The sequence below is a fragment of the Acomys minous genome, assembly GCF_964271855.1.
Source record: "Acomys minous genome assembly, chromosome: 4".
Lineage (NCBI taxonomy): Eukaryota > Metazoa > Chordata > Mammalia > Rodentia > Muridae > Acomys > Acomys minous.
This window is the reverse complement of record NC_140486.1, coordinates 120,995,284-121,013,006: the sequence shown is the minus strand read 5'-3', so window position 1 is coordinate 121,013,006 and position 17,723 is coordinate 120,995,284. Positions and strand designations below refer to the sequence as shown.

The window sequence follows — 17,723 nt, the reverse complement described above, 5'->3', positions numbered from 1 at the left end:
ACTTTGGGGGAAACAGGGAACACTGTAGTTTGATTAGGAGTTGGGGAATTTGAAACAAGACTGGAAAAGACTGGCAGGCTAGGATGGGGTCAATTTGCTGATGCCAGGCTAAGGCATAAGACTGCAGCTCAGACCTCCAGATGGAACACCGTAAGGCATACCAATGAAGCTAGTGTCCAAAGAACAGGCAAGAAAGAACTTGAGGCAATGGTCATTCACCAGTATTTCCATATTTAGTAGTCAGTGCCTTATAATTATTACAGCCATGCTGTTGTTAACAAATTCCAAACCTTAGAAATAGTGAATTAACTTTCTCTCAGACACCGATCAAATCATGATCATGGGGGATAGTGCGATTTTTACTTCAGATATGCCTAAAGGAAAAGGTTTTACTACATACTAACCTTAAATTTGCAAGAATGTGTTACCTTCAGCCAGGCATGGTGAAATACATCTGAGGCTCAGGACTGCCCTGCCTGAATGGCAGGTTAAGCAAGAGCAAGCTTCTCTGTGTGACACTACAGAGTCCCTCCATGGAATGCCCTCTCCTTTTACTGTCTTCCAGGTGGCTTGAGGCAATGTACAAAGCAGCCCGTCCTGTCCGCCAGGTAAGGTTTCCTCCATCCCAGTCTCAGCTTTCAGTTTGTGTTTCCTTACAGAGGAGGAAGGAGCAAGATGGTTGCCATGCTGCCCAGATCTGAGAAGGGAGCGTTCAGTCCTGATGTTCTTATTACTTTCATGAGTTTGTATGAGATCCCTCCCAACAAGACTCAGGGACAGAGTCACAAAGTGAGGTGTAATTTCTGATTCACACAGAACCGCGCCCCTGACACGTCCACCATGGTGATATGCTAATGCTGCTTTTTCTCTGTACTCTCAAGATCTCCAGGATATCTTGGGATGCTGCTGCTGTCTGGGCAGCTGGTCAGAGAGTGCATAGTCATCCGTTCATCTCTCTTCTATAGACTCGCTAGCCACTTCACACTATTCTTCCACATCCACGGTCTCCAACACTGCAGCAATATCCTTCTGTCAGTTATTCACCTATAAAGTGTCAGGTGCCTTTGTTACATCATCCGACAAGCCATTAACCACTTCAGACCCTAAGGCGCTGGATAACGCTCTTTCTGAGTTTGTACCATAGCACATTTTGGGGAACCCTATCTTAATGCCCCCCCTGTTTCACTTTATGCTGTGGATGTGATTTGTAATGATATTATAGGTTTTACTTAATGTGATCATTCCTTCAAAAGACGACATGAACTTATTACCTTATTTACACATCCGAGTTTGTACATTAGCAGAAATTCAGGGTGGAGATTGAATGCCCTTGCCTTGTAACTGGCCTTTAAGCACAATCATAAGCATTGCCACATAACGAACAGCAGGACTTGTGTTTCATTTTACCTGGAACACAACACTCAACACACTGGCCCATCTCTCCAGTGCACCACCGTGATGAGCCTGGGTACTTTTAAGAGGTGTCTAGTCTGCTAATGCACTCAGTGGAGTGTCTGCAGCAAGTGAAAAAAAGTGAGCAGCCCAACTCCCAGCCGGCCCCCCACTTCACAGCACTGAATACAGAAAGCTCTGCGTTCTGCTATCTGTTCACCGCCTTGTTAAAACGAAAGGGCAAACCCAAAACCCGAACAAAGAGAAACTGGCAAGCACAGGCCGGTTCTGATGAAGAGATAAAGCGCAGTGCTGCTGGCTGCGGGTCAGAGTTCTCAGAAAGAGCCTGGTTCCCAGGCCCGTGGACTGAGGGCTGCCCTCCAGGATAGAGGAGCTCCATTTATCATGAGCCTTCCACTTCAGTGACCGTGAGAGCCCGAGGCTGAAGCTGGCCTGGAGCATTTAACTTGCGCCTTTGCACAAGTCGGGGTTCAGATAAAGAAAGGCATGAACTAGGGGCCTGCTATTATTCATAGTGGACCTGCCAGGAACTGGGCCTTGGAGGGCAATCTCTGTAATGTGAGAAGCAGCACATTGGGACAGCACTTTACAAACGGGGCATTAACAACGTTTTCCTGAGGTATCTATTCTCGCTGGCTCTCTAATCCCAAACTCCTGGGGTTTTTTGTTTGTTTGTTTTTGTTTTTGTTTTTGTTTTTTGTTTTGGCTTATACTCTTGATTTCCTCAGAACACAATAGAAGCCAAAGAGAAGTAGTTCTCTACAGGCAGAGGCTAAATTTGTCTGTCTGTTACCCGAGCAGTGAGATTAAATTAACAATTGAAGCATTTGGAACAGTGGTTCTCTAACGGCAAGCAGAACTTATCCCCACGTCACCGCTGTGTCATCTGGCGCGAGATGACTGCTTACATATCCTTGCGCTACACCTGCAGAACCATGTCTGGGAAGATGTCACGCTGCACAACAGTAGCCTCCCACCTCTGGCCATCAAACACCCTGAATGCCTAGGCCTTCTGCATCAGCTGGAGAGAAGCACTGATGAGTGGGTCCAACACTACTGCATTCTGAAGGATGGCTGCTTGTACTTCTATGCGAGCATTCGCTCCACTCAGGCGTCAGGTAAGGAATCAATGTCGCTTGAAATTGTTGTAATTACAATAGTCGGAAGAAAATCTTAGCTCTATTGAACCTTTGTAAAGTCCTGGACAATTGTCTCACCTGGGAAACTGTTCAGCCCACAGGTACCCTGCAGAAGAGGCCCTGTTGCACCGCCACTGTTCTCTCTGTAGATTAGAAATGCAGCCACAAAGTCCGCTCAGAACAATGGCTCGCAAGTGGAGAAATAAACGATCTACTGAGATCTGAACAGCCAGACTAACACTGAACCCTGTGGCTTTAGTGCCTTATACTTGCTCTCTAGAAGTTAAAACACAAACTCCGCATTCCTTTGGTCAATAATGGCTTGCAAACGGAATGCTAGTCATTTTCTTAGGTCGAAGCATCATCCTTTCCTCAGAGTATTCCTAATTTGGATGTTGGCAGTCTGCTTTTTGTGGTTGGTTTGCTCAACTTCCCACAATTTTCTTTCCTTGCTTATAAAATGGAAATAGCATCTGAATGTTAAACAAGAGTGCTGTGAAGAATGAGACACTGTTATTGAAATAGTGCCAGCTATATGTTTAGTGGTCTGAGCAAAAAAGCCTACTCTCATATAATTTAGATACATTTATCACAAAGTTATTTTTGCATTCTTATGAAGTTTTATATATATATATATAATAAAATTTAAAAGATAGATATATAAAGATCATATGAATAATAAAATAATTATACCTAAAATCTACAAAAGAGCTTTTTTACATTTTAAAAAATACTCTTTAATTAATTTATTTATTTCAAATTTTTACTCCCCCCACCTTCCTTCTCCTTCCAGTCCCTCCCATGACTCTCTCACTGCCTCTCAAATACATGGCTTTTTCTCCTTTAATTATTGTTGTTATGTATTTGACCAAGTGTGTTTGGTGTTTGTGTGTCTGTGTGTTTTCAGTGATTTCAGGACTGAACACTTAGTGCTGAATAACCAATTAGGCTTTCACCCATGGTGAAGACCGTCTCACTGGTCTTTAATTGCTTTGGTTCAGTTCAGTTTGCCAGAGTCTCTAGCTCCTTGTCTGGCTGTGGGATTCCCCCTCCACGCTAGCATGTCTTTCAGTATTATCACCATGCAGGCCCTGTTCAGGCAGCCACATAGTTGAGGTATCGTGAGTGAAGCTGCCCTGTTGTTTCTAGGAGATGCAATCTCACAGCAGAATTCCTGCTCCTCCAGCTCTTAAAATCTTTCTGCCCCCTGCTCCATGATGTTCCCTGAGCCTTAGTAGGAGGCATGTTGTGGATGCATCTACTGGAGCCGGTCCCCCGTGATCAGTTAATTACTCTCTGCATCTTGACAAGTTGTGGTTTTCACTCTTTGGCAAACAGACTCTTCTTTGATGAAGAACAAGAGCTGCACTTATCTGTGCATATATGGATAAGTTTTAGAATGCAACCTGCAATCGTATTGGTTTACTAAAGTGGCAGTAGGAGGTTCTCTTCTAAGGCCCATCCATGACTTCAGTAGCTCTGAGAAGTTGGCTGGGTTTCTAGCACCAGACAAGATTTCTCTCTTGTGGTACAGGATTTAACTCCAATTAGACTGCTGTGATATGAGAGACACTGTTGCATCTTTAAGGATCTCTTGACATACTGGTCATTGTTGTGGTTCATAGGTGTCACAGCTGGGTAGAACTATTAATTACTTCCATCCATTGGCAGCGTGCACAGCATCTTCTGGTACTATAAAAGCTAGTCCTAGGGGGGGAGGCTTTCAGGTCAGACCCAGCTTAAATCCTTTTTCTAAGTAACAGAATAGTTTCAGCAATAATGACTTACTTTCAGTCTCTGAAAGGCAGGCAAAGGGCGACAGCAATGGCCTATGTTCTTTGGGGGAGTCTCTTGGAATGCCTTGACCAACAACTCAGAAGTGGGTTTATCATGCCTGGTGCTGGGTATTTTTGTTACACCTGTTATGATTCTCAGGAAGAGCACTATCACTGAAAGTGTCAACTTCACTGTCTTAGTCAGAGTTATTGCTGCTATGATAGAATACCGCGATGAAAAGAAAGTCAAAGAGGAGATGGTTTATTTGTATTACTTTCACATCACTGTTCATCATTGAAGGAAGCGAGGACAGGAACTAAAACAGACAGGAACCTGCAGGCAGGAGCTAAGGAAGAGGCCATGGGGGTGTGCTGCTTTCTGGCTTGCTCAGTCTCCTTTCTTATACAACCCAGGACCACAAGCCCAAGGACGGCATGACCACGTGGTCTGGGCTCTCCTCCATTCATCACTAATTAGGAGAATGCCCTACAGGCTTACCCACAGCCCGATTTTATGGAAGCATTTTCTTAATTGAGGTTCTATCCTTTCAGATGACTTCAGCTTTGTCAAGTTGACATACAACATTCATTGAACAAGTATATGTATACTCCTAGACTTATATGTATTATATGTATTTTTAGATACTAAGTCCTTTTCAAGCATCTTCAGTAGTATTTATCCCTCCTTCTCATATTTCTCTATGGACCTCCTTCCTACCTACCCACCAATGAAATTTGCTCTATTTTCATATTCTCCTGTAATTTTTAATAAAGCTAATTGGTATTGTCATATTTCCACTTGAAATGTTTGCTATTTGAATGACCATTCAATATTAGCTAGTAGTGTGCATATGGAACCCAAGTCATTTGACTCCGATTTTTAGCATTAATGTTCATGTATAACTAAGTGCAGTGGGAAGAAATAATCTACTGACAACTCCAACTCTTTGCATGTTTAAAGAGATAGAATGCTCACATCACTCCATGGCCCACTTTCTTCCATTCAGGATGAACAGTGGAATGCATCTCCTCTTAATCATACTGAAGATGTTTTTGAAATGACCCAGATGAATGTACAGCTATGAAGAGCTTAAACAGCCTCTCTCGGAACTAATAGAGCAGGCTCTTCCTGGGCAGCTTAAACTCTCCAACTTTAATGGGTGGTAACAGAATGAGAATTAAGGCAAACAAAACAATCAGAACTGCAGATTCATCATTGACTTAGAACATTAATTTAAAATATCAATATTACTACCAAGTCAATAAAGCTAATTTTCTTTTTTCTTTTTAAAGATTCTATTTATTTATTATTGATATAGTATTCTGCCCCCATATGTGCCCGCATGCCAGAAGAGGACACCAGATCTCATTATGGATGGTTGTGAGTCACCATGTGGTTGCTGGGATTGAACTCAGGACATTGGGAAGAATAGACAGTGCTTTTAACCTCTAAGCCATCTCTCTAGCTCCCTCCCCAAGCTAATTTTCTTTTTCTTTTTTTTTTTACACATTTTTATTGAAAATTAAAAATAATTCCTATTACATCTCATTTTCTATCCCATCCCATGCATCCTCCCATTCCTCCCTCCCTCCCACTTTCACCCCAATCCCCCTTCCCTATGACTGTGGCTGTGGGGGAACCTCCTCCCCCTGAATATGGTGCTAGGGTATCAAGTCTTTTCTTGGTAGTCCTCTATCCTTCTTCCGAGTGCCATTGGGCCTCCCCCACAAAGGGACATGGCCAAATATGGGGCACCAGAGATCCTGTGAAAGTCAGTCCCCAGTCTCCACTTAGCTGTGGAGAATGTTCTGTCCCTTGGCTAGATCTGGGTAGGGGTTTGATGATGACTGCCCGTTTTGTCCATGGTTGGTGCCTTAGATCAAGCAGAATCCCTGGGCTCAGATCTAGCCATCATAAGAGATTATTTCCATATATATATATATGGAGTGTTTAAGTCTAAATTTACATGTTGCTCCAAACTCAGAAAAAAAAATGTAAGGACTTCCAAACTTCTTGAGGATCATGAGCTTTTTTTGAATTCCCAGAGAAACAGTAGTGGCACACATACCTTGACAGTAACCAAGAGCTCTCTAATTCGAATTAAGGTCTGATCAATAAGAGAGAGAGCATGTCTGGTACTGGACACTTATCTAACTACTCAAAGCTAGTGAAATTGTGTGTATTGGAGGAGAGTCTACAAACCTACTTTACTAAAACAGCATAGTCCCTAACAACAATCTACAAACATTGCCTTTTGCATTAGTCGGGGTTGTGTGTGTGTGTGTGTGTGTGTGTGTGTGTGTGTGTGTGTGTTAAAGATTTATATATGTATATGTGTGTGTGTCATAATTATGCTTAACATAATTTAACTATCTCATTTATAACTACAAATGAATTATAATTTTTAAAATAGGTGGCAAAGTCCCTTGAGGGACATTCTATTAGTATCCCAAACTTTAAATATTATAACCACTGATATTCTCAGAACCAATGTTACAACACATGATAAATAGGAGAGAAAAGACAACTATATATATGAACACACTCCTAACAAAATATGACAGAAACACTCATGTCACTTATAATCTGTGTTTCTTCATTTGGCCCCATGCCCTTAGCAGGTATTTATAACAACCTTCCTCTACAACCCATTCTGCATTTCCTCCACCATCAGCAAGCCCTTCAGCATGTTTTGGTCTTTTCCTAGAGAAATGACCCACACCAATATAGTGAATATATATCCAAAGGTTTTTGTTCAAAAGGGTTTTTATTAGACTGGCTTACAAAGTACAGTGTGGAGAGTCCAGCTGTGGCTGCTTCACACTGGGGATGCTGAGAACCCAGAAGCTGCTCAAGCAAGGAGACTGGGCCCCTCCTCAGTCCCAGTCAGCTGCTGGAGGTGTGGATGATTCCTGAGGGCCACTGGTCTTCCTTCCACACTGGAAGGCCAAAGAAGCTGGGTTCTGATGTCAATGAAAGTGACAGCAGCAACGACTCACCAGCAAGAGATGACAGCAAGCAGGCGCAGAAGCAAAAGACCTTTCCCCTTGGCTTTCCCCATGCCAGTACCATTGCTAGAAATTTCCTACCATATATGTAGGGGTCTTCTCAGCTCAGCCCTGAGGAAGAAAATCATTACCTAATCTAAATAGGCCTTCACAGGTGTGTCGAGAGATGTGTCTCACAGATGGGTCTAGAATCTTCAAGTTGGCAATATGAACCCCACCAGAAAAGAAAGACTACATAGAATTCCATTATTCATCTTTGATTCTTCCTAGAGATGCTAAAGAAATGATATTTGACCTGCTCTAATCTAGAATTCTTGCTATGCCTGTGTTCGTAAAGTTCCGCTTAGCTCTAATACAACTTACAAGTCCCTGTAGCTTTCTTCCCCAGGGAGTGATAACACTGAGCTAGACCCTTACTACCAGTTACACCAGGGTTTCTAATGCTGAAGGCCCTGGTTCTGTGCCATATAATCAGTGTAGTCAGTTGTGACTATTTTTTAAAGAACTGAATAGAAAACATGGCGCACACTAATGAGATGGCTCAGTTAATAGGAGTGCAAGGCTAATGTCCTGAGTTCTGCCCCCAGAAACAATGAAAGGAGAAAGCAGACTCAAAACAGTTGTCCTCTGACTTTCACGTACCTGATAGTCTCTCTTTCTCTCATATATATAAAATATATATAATATATTGCATTCATAAACATACCTACTAATTAATAAATACAATTATTTTTAAATGAAAAGACATGGTATAGTTCTTCACAAACCTGTGCTCAATTATATGAAAACATGCAATAATATTCATTTATTAGACCTATGGATCACGACCAAAATAATTAAAACAAAACTTATATGCCAAAGTCTTTAGTCTCTGTGTACATGCCTGCTCCAATGGTGACTTTTATGTCAGATCTTAAAACAGGGAATATAAAGCTAGTCACTGCTTTTGAATTACCACCGTAACACACATGGTATTCTTTGCTTCATGCTTCTGACTTAGCATCTGAGTTTCTTTACTGCTTTATATATTCTAACTCGTTTTTATTGTAACACACTGATTCTTCTTCAGAGCTGGGAGACCTCATATGTTACCTGTTCGTAGATGTAGTCATAATTTTACTGACATGGAATTCCCTTTTACCTACAGCACAAAAATACAGAGAACAATAAAATGAGAGAAAAGACAAAAGTAAAAAGAGAGGGGAAAGCTAGCTGTAGAGACCAGTGTAGCCCTGGTTTTCAGTGCGAACCATATTAGGCACTAACCACACTTCTCCATTCAGCTGGGTCTATATGCCTCTAGTGTGCAATGGAGGGGTTGGAGAGACATCCTCTTGGTCCCTGGGAGGCTACCTTTGCTTTCGTGTCAAGAGAGGTATTTGTCCTTTAGCAAAATGAACTACTTGGTCTCATGCATCTGCTAATATTAAGACTATTTCAAAAGAGCCTTGGTCAAGGACTTTTACCTAAGGCTGAAGGCTCTTGGCACTCTCTCCACATTCCCTTTTATCTCTCCCCAGCAAAATCTAGATGTGACAAATTATGACTGTCCACCATTGTTTGTTACTAAATCCCTTCAAGATCTGTGAGCACTTCTCAGAGAGATTATTCTACAGTTAACGAGGCATAGAATGGCTGCACAGTTCATTCAGCTAACATTGGACTGGACTGATAATTACTGTTACTCACCTAACAAAGAGGCACAGACCCAGAGAAGCTTCCTTTAACAAGGTGCTGGGGTTACAGCCACAGGCTTCATGGCCACTTAGGCCCTGCAAGTGGCTAGGAAAATGGCTACAAGGCTTTGTTGCTTGCACCAAAAAAAAAAAATTTTTTTTTACATTCTTTTATATTTTTATATCTATTTGCTTTTACTGTTTCATACATATACATCATGCATTCTGGCTCTACACTTTGGGGTAGTCTGAATGGGATGTGTCCACTAAACTCCAGGCATTTGAACACTCGCTCTCTAGTTATTAGTTCTGTTTGGGTATGGTTAGGAGATGTGGCCTTGGTGGAAGAAGTGTATCACTGGGGCGAGCTCTGAGGTTCAGAAGCTACTACAGTTCCCAATTAGCTCTCTCTGTTTCCTGTTTGTGGTTCAAGGTTTAGCTCTTAGCTTTCCGCTCCAGCCACCCGCTGTGCTGCTCTTCCGCACTGCTATGGAGCATGACCCTGTGGGACCAAAAGCCCCCAATAAACTCTTTATGATTTGAGTTGACTTGCTCATGGCATTTTATCATAACAATAGACAAACAGCTGATACGCAGGTGGATCCTTTCTTATCCTCCTCCCTCCACACCAACCCACACGCCTTTCTTCCACCACACTTTTGTGCCTTTTGGTTTGGTGACCTGCTGATCTTATCATCCAGCATTGTCCCCACCAGCAGGGGTGTGGAGCCATCCACTGGACCGTGTAATGCTTACCCCATTGAAGACAATGACTTGCCTTGTCCAAGAGAGTCTTAGCTGCCATCAGTTAGGAAGCACGGAGGTAAAGCGTGCTAGGTCTCTACAACAAAACATCACGCTACCACTAAAAGGAATAAAGCACCAATATCTAATATGGTATGTAATATAGATGAACCCTGAAAACATTATGGTAAGTGAAAGAGAGCAGACAAAGAAAAAAGGGTATGTGCTTTCCTAGTTGCTTTCCTAGTAGGTGCTGCAGGGAAAATAGCAAACACAGAGAGATGGAGAGTGGGTAGGGATTTCCATCAGCCGGGCTGGCACCTGAGCTAAGGAGTGACTGCTCCTGGTGTGGTGTTTCTTTCCGATGTGAGGAAAGTAATACTGATGGATACACAAGTATCGTAAGTAGAGTAAGGCCACCAGTCTGGGGAGCTTATGGTGAGTCAGTGATGCAGTTCTAAAAGCTGTTTTCCATCCAATGCACCCCTCGTCCATCAGCCTGTCTCAAGAGTGGTATCACCCTATTGGCAAACACCATACCACTGATGCTGACAGAATTGGAAAGAAAAATCCTGTTCATTTCTGAAGTCAATGTTTTCTTTTGACCTCCAAACTGGACTCTTTTCAAAGGAAAATAGAAATGAAATTTAATATCGCCTTTCATATCCTCCATAAAAATTAAAAAGCACCCCCTAACCTAATTTCTAAGGTTTAAAACCCTTCATTCTGCATAAATGAAAACATCTGTCTTCCTCACATGGCTGATGGTGAGTGTGACTGACCGGAAGCCAGAGTCAACCCTACTCAAATCTCCTTTCTGTATTTCCATGCCATCGGTGCACAGGCTCTTAAGAGCAGTGTGGTGTTTTCTTGTTTGCTTTTTTAAGTGAAGTGCACGGTGGTCACAGCAGGAGGTGCTAGGGGATGAGAGCAAGGCTACACAGGAGGCGTGGATCTCGAAACATCCTGTCACTATTATAACTGATAATGCCTGAGCCTCTGTACAAGATTGGGCAACCAGAGCAGAAGAAACAGACCACCTCAAAATGGAAACAAAATTCAGACCAACCAGGTCCTTGGATTTAAAGGACCATGAGAAGAAAATTACTTTTTATAATTAGTCATCTATTCTCATTGCTAATTTAAGTTAGCATTTTCGTATCAACCTCTGGGTTCATGTTTTAAGTGGGATTTACAGTACATACACAAATGGGTGCGAATCTGTGTGGGTTGTAGAAACTGCCTGCAGGCTTCATCATGCTTCAGGAAGTATGTTTTAATGACTCTGCCCCAAGAAATACTATTTAATTTTCTTCTTATATGGTATTACAGCTGTTCCTCTTTGATAATGGAAATTTTATTTCAAACGTACGTCCTTCTGGTAAAGAAGCTTATCCAAGCACAGAGTTTGAACAGATAAACACTTATCATTTACAAATGGAACCAAGAAGTTCTAATTCTGCTGCCAGCCTTGCTACTGGATGCTAATCAGTGTGGGGCTATTCATCTGGAAAAGCAGTCCTTTCACACATAGAATCTTAACACCTTTCCTGACACCTTTTCCTCCCTACTTTCCCTGTTCTCACTTGTTCTCGCCTCTTTGCTTTCACCCTGTGCAGGTGGCCTATATCTTCAAGGATATAGGGTGACTGAACAGACCCAGGGCTTTGAGCAATCAGTAATTGAACTCAAGCCTTCATCAGAAGAGTTCAAGACTTTCTATTTCTGTGCAGAAAATAAAACAGAAAACCAGCGGTAAGCCAGGACCTCCTCTTCTGCCTTCTGTTTATCAGTCTTGACAAGAGGTCAGCCAAGAGCTCCCCTCCTCCCTCTGTGTCAGCCTTGACAAACAAACCCATCCCCTTACTTCCCAGCTCCACTCCCTAAGGGCAATCCATCCTTTCTTTGCAAGTTTCATACTTACTATTATCCAGGATTATTTTTCTTTCATCCTTTTTTTTTTTTTTTTTTTTTTTTTGGTGACTTCCCTAGAGATACTTTTTCCCCTCAAAGGAAGACATGATAACCTGAATTCCTCCCAAGACAGTGAGTAACTCTGGCTTCAACATTAACACACACACACACACACACACACACACACACACACACACACACACACACACCATTTACAATTTATAAATATTCCATAGATTTTAAAATCATACTTAGCATATCTTACTTGAGTAAAACAGATTTGTCAGTTGATCTCTTGTCACATAGCAGCTTGCATTGACATTTATAGTTGGTTGGTTGTTTTATTATAAAAGCCACTGTAGGACATAAAACTGATTTAATCTGTGCTGTGTTAGTCTTGGGTTGTCATTCAAGAACACTTCATTCAAATGGTTATGAAATATATAAGACTGGTGACATCACTAGACACAACACAGTGGGAAGGAGTCACTCAGCACCAACCTCCTCCTTTCTAATCTCCTCAAAATGCCCATGTCCTCTCTACCCATCCAGACTCTAACCTGCACCACTGAAATCTCCCACATGCCCCAGGCCTTTTATTACAACTACAAAGTTCCCATAAAGAAATTCCTTAGTAAAGCCACTACATGACCTGATATAACATTTAAAGGACATATACAAGAAATTGTGGTTTAAACACAAAGAAGCACAACTCCAAAAGTGGGGTTTTCAGGGGATCTCTCTCACATAGACCCTTGGGCAAGAGATTAGGGACCTCATCAGCCTCTTCCCTCTATGTAAACATTGCTCGTGGCTCTCCTTTGGAGGAAGCACTGGCATAGGAGGCAGGCAGGTTACTGCTAGGTGTGTTGCCAGGACTCTCTTCCTGGACAGCTGGCAAGCAGAGAATGATGGGAAGCCTGCAGCTAACACACCAGAGCAAGGGTCACTGAAACTGATCTACGTCCCATATGGTAAAACCTACTGGTTTCTCTGTTACAGCAGGCTGAACAGTTGGGATTTTACTTACTTGTTTATTTATTTATTTACTTATTTTACAGTAAAAAAACCAATATTGAGCCACTGGGGAAATACTTCAAAGCATAACAGTGGAAAGCCAAACACTGGATAGAACTTAGAGCTACATATTATTCCACTTACCCCTAAAGTAAATTTAGAAAGTGATAAAAAAAAATTCATTTGTGATTCTGAGACCATCCTGAGATGAGAAACTGTGTCCGGTTGTTATTCGTGGTAGTTTAGTATACAGCACCGGACCTTAGAAACAAGGTTTCATAAAACATTGTCCAAGAAAATAAAAGAGAGAAAGAAACAGAGAATTAACTAGAAAGTTGTGTGGTTTCTGGGATTTAACATAAAGAAATTTTTTTTGCTAAAATAGCAATGTTTATTAAATGTTTGATCAACAAAGTTTAAAATTAAATGAAAGCAACAAAATACTATTAGCCATGTCAAAGCCATATAATTCCACTGATCACAATTTATGAACACCTTCCTCTCTTCTATGCCCCTCGCTTTCATTGCTGAGCCATCTCTGTATTTCACCTTCTCACTCAACCTGAAATCCACAGAGCATGTTTTTCCCATTAATTCCAAACTAAATAGCCAAGAGTAACAATTAGAAAATAAATTAAAGAATTCTGTCACATCTTATCTCCCCAGGGCCTGCCTGACAGACCTAATGATCTGTTCTATGATTTCTTTTTCTTGCAGCTGGATCACAGCTTTGAAAACATCTATCAAAAAATGGCTTCCTTTGGACCAAGCTATTCAAGAGTTCATGAACCGACCTCTAGAGGAGACCAGAATGTGAAAGAAACTCCAATTAAAAAGACAGATTCCACAAGGTCGTTCCCAGCTTGAGGAAAGAAGTGAAACATTTTTTTCCCAACGCTCTGAAACGCAGTTTTACAAATGGATCTACTTCTTATGCATTAAAACCTGGAGCCACTCGCCACCATCAGTTTTCAAGCATTGCACTTACATTATAGCCGAGGCTGCTTACATGTACACCAGGGTACCCCCAACCCCCTACTTCCAGCTCTTGAAGACATAAATGAACATGTATTTGTCTCATTTTTTAATACTCTTTGCTAAATGTTTCATTCAGAACTTTGGCTGCAAGCTTCAAGGGAAATCTTTGGGCCAGGATGCAGGACATTAGAGAAAACTAAAATCGTGAGAATGATGTTTCTTATAAGATGAGCACTTCGGCCAAAGGAGGTCATCTCATCAGGCTCTCTTATGAGGAACGCTACCCCCAGGACTTTGTAGGTGGAGTTCTACTAAATAATTTTTAGACGTTATTATTTAAAAATCAATAAAATAAGGAAATAGACTGACACTATAGGAGACACCTCAAAGGCATTGATCTGATTCAGCGTGTAAATTTCTATAAGACTAAAATGAACCAAGAACTCATTGCTCTAGATGTAGAAAACAAAATATGAAGAAAGTAAAAAGAAGCCTTGGCTGTATTTCTTAGTGCAGTGGTTCCTACTGCTGAGGAGGAGTGCTGAGGAGGGTGCGATGCATTTTGGAAGTCCCACATGCTGGACATGGACCATGGGTTTCATGTCCACCTGTTAAGATTCAAATACCCTGAAGCAACTCAAAATGCAAAAGCAAGCTGGTCCTTTCACAAGAATGCTGTTTCATACCCATGGTGGTTTTGCAGTTTAATTTGTCCTCCTCAGAGATGAGGAAAAGGGAGGTGACTTCCTGCTGATGACCATACCAGTGAATCCTGGTAGAACGGAGCACAGCTGACTCCCAGGTTCATCTCCTCACCCTACGTCTTCCTGTGTAGCCCACCCACTCAACTCACCATGCCCAGGAAAAGGTGATATGGTCACACAAAGACACTGAAGTGTCCTGTCAAACACTTCCAGTCTGCAGGAAAAAAACTTGAAGCAATACTCCATATTTTTTATATTACTTAGAATAATTTTTATTACTTCTTTTAGGTTTTGAGATTATAATATAATTACATTATTATTCCCTTTACCCCTCCCTCTAAACCTTTCCATATATCTTTCCATGCTCTCTTTCAAATTAATGCCCTCTTTCATTTGTTACATCTCATAGAAGTATCCCATGTTGGTTTAAATTATACTATTATTTTCCAGACAATCTTAAGTGTGAAACAGGTAATAAAATCATGTCATTGTCCTATATTCTGTATCACTCCTTGGCTAAAATGACTATGGAATCCCCCAAACACTGCCTGTGCCTGCTATTTGTCATTATTCAAATAACATAGTCTTGTGAGGAAGTTGAGGGTGTGCTGCCTGCTCCATGAATTAGGAGACGCTGCTTATATGAGCTCATGCCCAAAAGCAGCATGCTATAATGCTCTGACCAACTTACTGCCATAATCAAAAAATATTTAATTAAAACAACACATAGCTCTATATCCTGAAAATGGGGCCTTTGTTCTCACAGAATCTGCCATGACAATAAAGCGGTCTTTCAGCAGAACCTTCAGGAATGTTCATGTCAGGAACCTGGGGCTAGCACTTCCGCTCCCCTATGGTGTTTCTGGCTCTCTGGAGCCTGGCCATGGAATGCACAAACTGTGCCGTTACCAGGCAGCCAGCTAGCAACCACAGCCAACTGTAACACTGGCACGGAGCTCACCCCTTGCAAGAGGGAAAACAAAAGCAATACCTCAGTCAAATGTGACTGTTGTTTTCTGTGTCTTAAGCATTCACATAAATTCTTTGAAAGTGAATGATACCAACTTTTAAAGTCCACAGACACAGCCCTGAACTAGCTGTTGCTATTTATGGAAGGTTCAGCTGACCTTAATAATTATGGACATTGAGTTGAAAAAAAATTCTCGGTGGGCATTTTCATGCAGAGAAGGTTGGTAGTTTTTATGTGATTCTCAATGAGTAAACGTAACCCAGAAAGGAAAACAAAATACACTTTTTAGCTCTAAGGCTAAGAATGTTTCCAAAGGCCCAGCCGACTTGCATCTCCAATAGATATGCTCAGAAGGGGAGAATACAGAAACAGCCTACCTGCTACATATGCAGGATCTGGCTGTACACACAGCCTTAGCCTTTTTGCCAAATCAGGGAGCACTTCCCACAGGCTCAGTCAGTAGATATGTAGTGAGCACATATCCTGAGCCACCCTTTCTGACTGCCACCAGACAAGGTAGAAAAGACACTCAAAGCATTGGAACACAGCAAGTGGCTCAGAGTCAGCCCTCCCTCGTTCTGGTTACAATCTTATCATTCCCTAAGGAATTCCCTGTCTCAAGTTTCTGTGGAAATTCAATAAGCACAGCCACCCACGAAAAGTCCTGGAGAGGTATGTAACCCTATAGAGTCCCAGGATGGTTTTTAGTGTCACTAGCAAGGACTAGTCACCATACACATGGACCTCATGTCTCTGAAAAGAGCTCCAGGAAAAATACAGAAAGCTGTCTTGTCTCCCGAGGGTCTGAAGGTGGGGACGATATAGAAGGATGTATCAAGACTCTATCTGGACAGGATATAAAGCTTCTGTTTTTATTGGGGCTTGCAACAATAATTTCCCCCGAACTTTCGAGGAAAGAGAATGCTTCCTCCACAGCTAAAATTATAGAAGTGTGTATACTGTGTGAGTTTCCCAAGAGACCACATGAAATTCTTATCAATGACTTCTCTACTTCAGGCCATAACAGTTAAGCTATAAGCTATAAGCACTTTTTCTAAAAGTAATTACTCTGTTCTCACAATAACTTTACATCACACATGGACACACACACACACACACACACACACACACACACACATACACACACAATTATTTACACCAACATTGGTTAATATTAATACTTTCTTGTTTTCAAACTGGCCTTTCCAGAGTGGTATGCACTTTTGGGCAGAACATTTTTATTTCCATGAGTTCTTCACAGGCTACTGCCCTAAGGTAGCTAGATATACCAGATTCATTACACACACTTTCAAAAAAATTCCAAAAAGCTGTTTTATCAATCTTTTGAAGCAAAATGGAAGGACCTCTGCAGTTACTATTTGATAGTTTCAGAGATTAAAAACTATGCATATTTTCACCAAACCAAATAACCCTTTTGAGAAATGGGGCTTGGGACTAAACAGAGAATTCTCAACAGAGGAATATCAAATGGCTGAGAAACACTTAAACAAATGCTCAACCTCCTTAGTCATCAGGGAAATGCACATCAAAACAACTCTGAGATTCCATCTTACACCCATCAGAATGGCTAATATCAAAAATTCAAGCGACACCACATGCTGGCGAGGATGTGGGGAGAGAGGAACACTCCTTCATTGCTGGTGGGAATGCAAACTAGTACAGCCACCTTGGAAATCTATCTGGTGCTATCTCAGAAAAATGGGAATAGGGCTTCCTCAAGACCCAGCTATTCCACTCCTTGGAAAATACCCAGAAGATGCTCCAGCACACAACAATAAAATTTGCTCAACCATGTTCATAGCAGCCTTATTCATAATAGCCAGAACATGGAAACAGCCTAAGTGTCCATCAGTAGAAGAATGGATAAAGAAACTGTGGTACATTTACACTATGGAGTACTACTCAGCTATTAAAAACATGGAATTCCCGAAATTTGTGGGCAAATGGATAGAGCTAGAAATGATCATAATGAGTGAGTTAAGCCAGAAGCAGAAAGACTCAAATGGTACTCACTTATATCTGAACACTAGCCCAAGGGGCATGTCCCATGAAAGTCTTCACTTACCAGGAAACTGGGACAGAGAGGAGGACATCCTATTGGGACTCTAGATGAGAGAAGCATGGGAGAATAGCAAAGTAGAAGGATCCAGAGGGTCCTAGAAACCTACAAGTAGAACATTATGATAGGCAGATTTGGGCCCAGGGGTCCCATTCAAACTAAGGCACCAGCCAAGGACAATACAGGCCGTAAACTTCAAAGCCCTACCCAGATCTAGCCAATGGTCGGAACATTCTCCACAGTTGAGTGGAGAGTGGGGTCTGACTTTCTCACGTACTCTGGTGCCTAATATTTGACCATGTCC

General features: G+C 41.7%; 1 protein-coding gene across 1 annotated transcript in view; it reads left to right on the top strand.

Annotated features, from left to right (window-relative positions):
• The window catches only part of LOC311596048 (uncharacterized protein), a 104,178-nt gene extending 89,330 nt beyond the window's left edge, over window positions 1-14,848 (top strand). The window contains exons 9-12 of the mRNA XM_084779245.1: window positions 566-608; window positions 2,345-2,531; window positions 11,376-11,511; window positions 13,405-14,848. Of these exons, the coding sequence (XP_084635371.1) occupies window positions 566-608; window positions 2,345-2,531; window positions 11,376-11,511; window positions 13,405-13,504 (466 nt within the window). The 3' untranslated portion in view covers window positions 13,505-14,848. The remainder of the gene's footprint in view (window positions 1-565; window positions 609-2,344; window positions 2,532-11,375; window positions 11,512-13,404) is intronic.
• The last annotated feature ends 2,875 nt before the right edge of the window (window positions 14,849-17,723 follow it).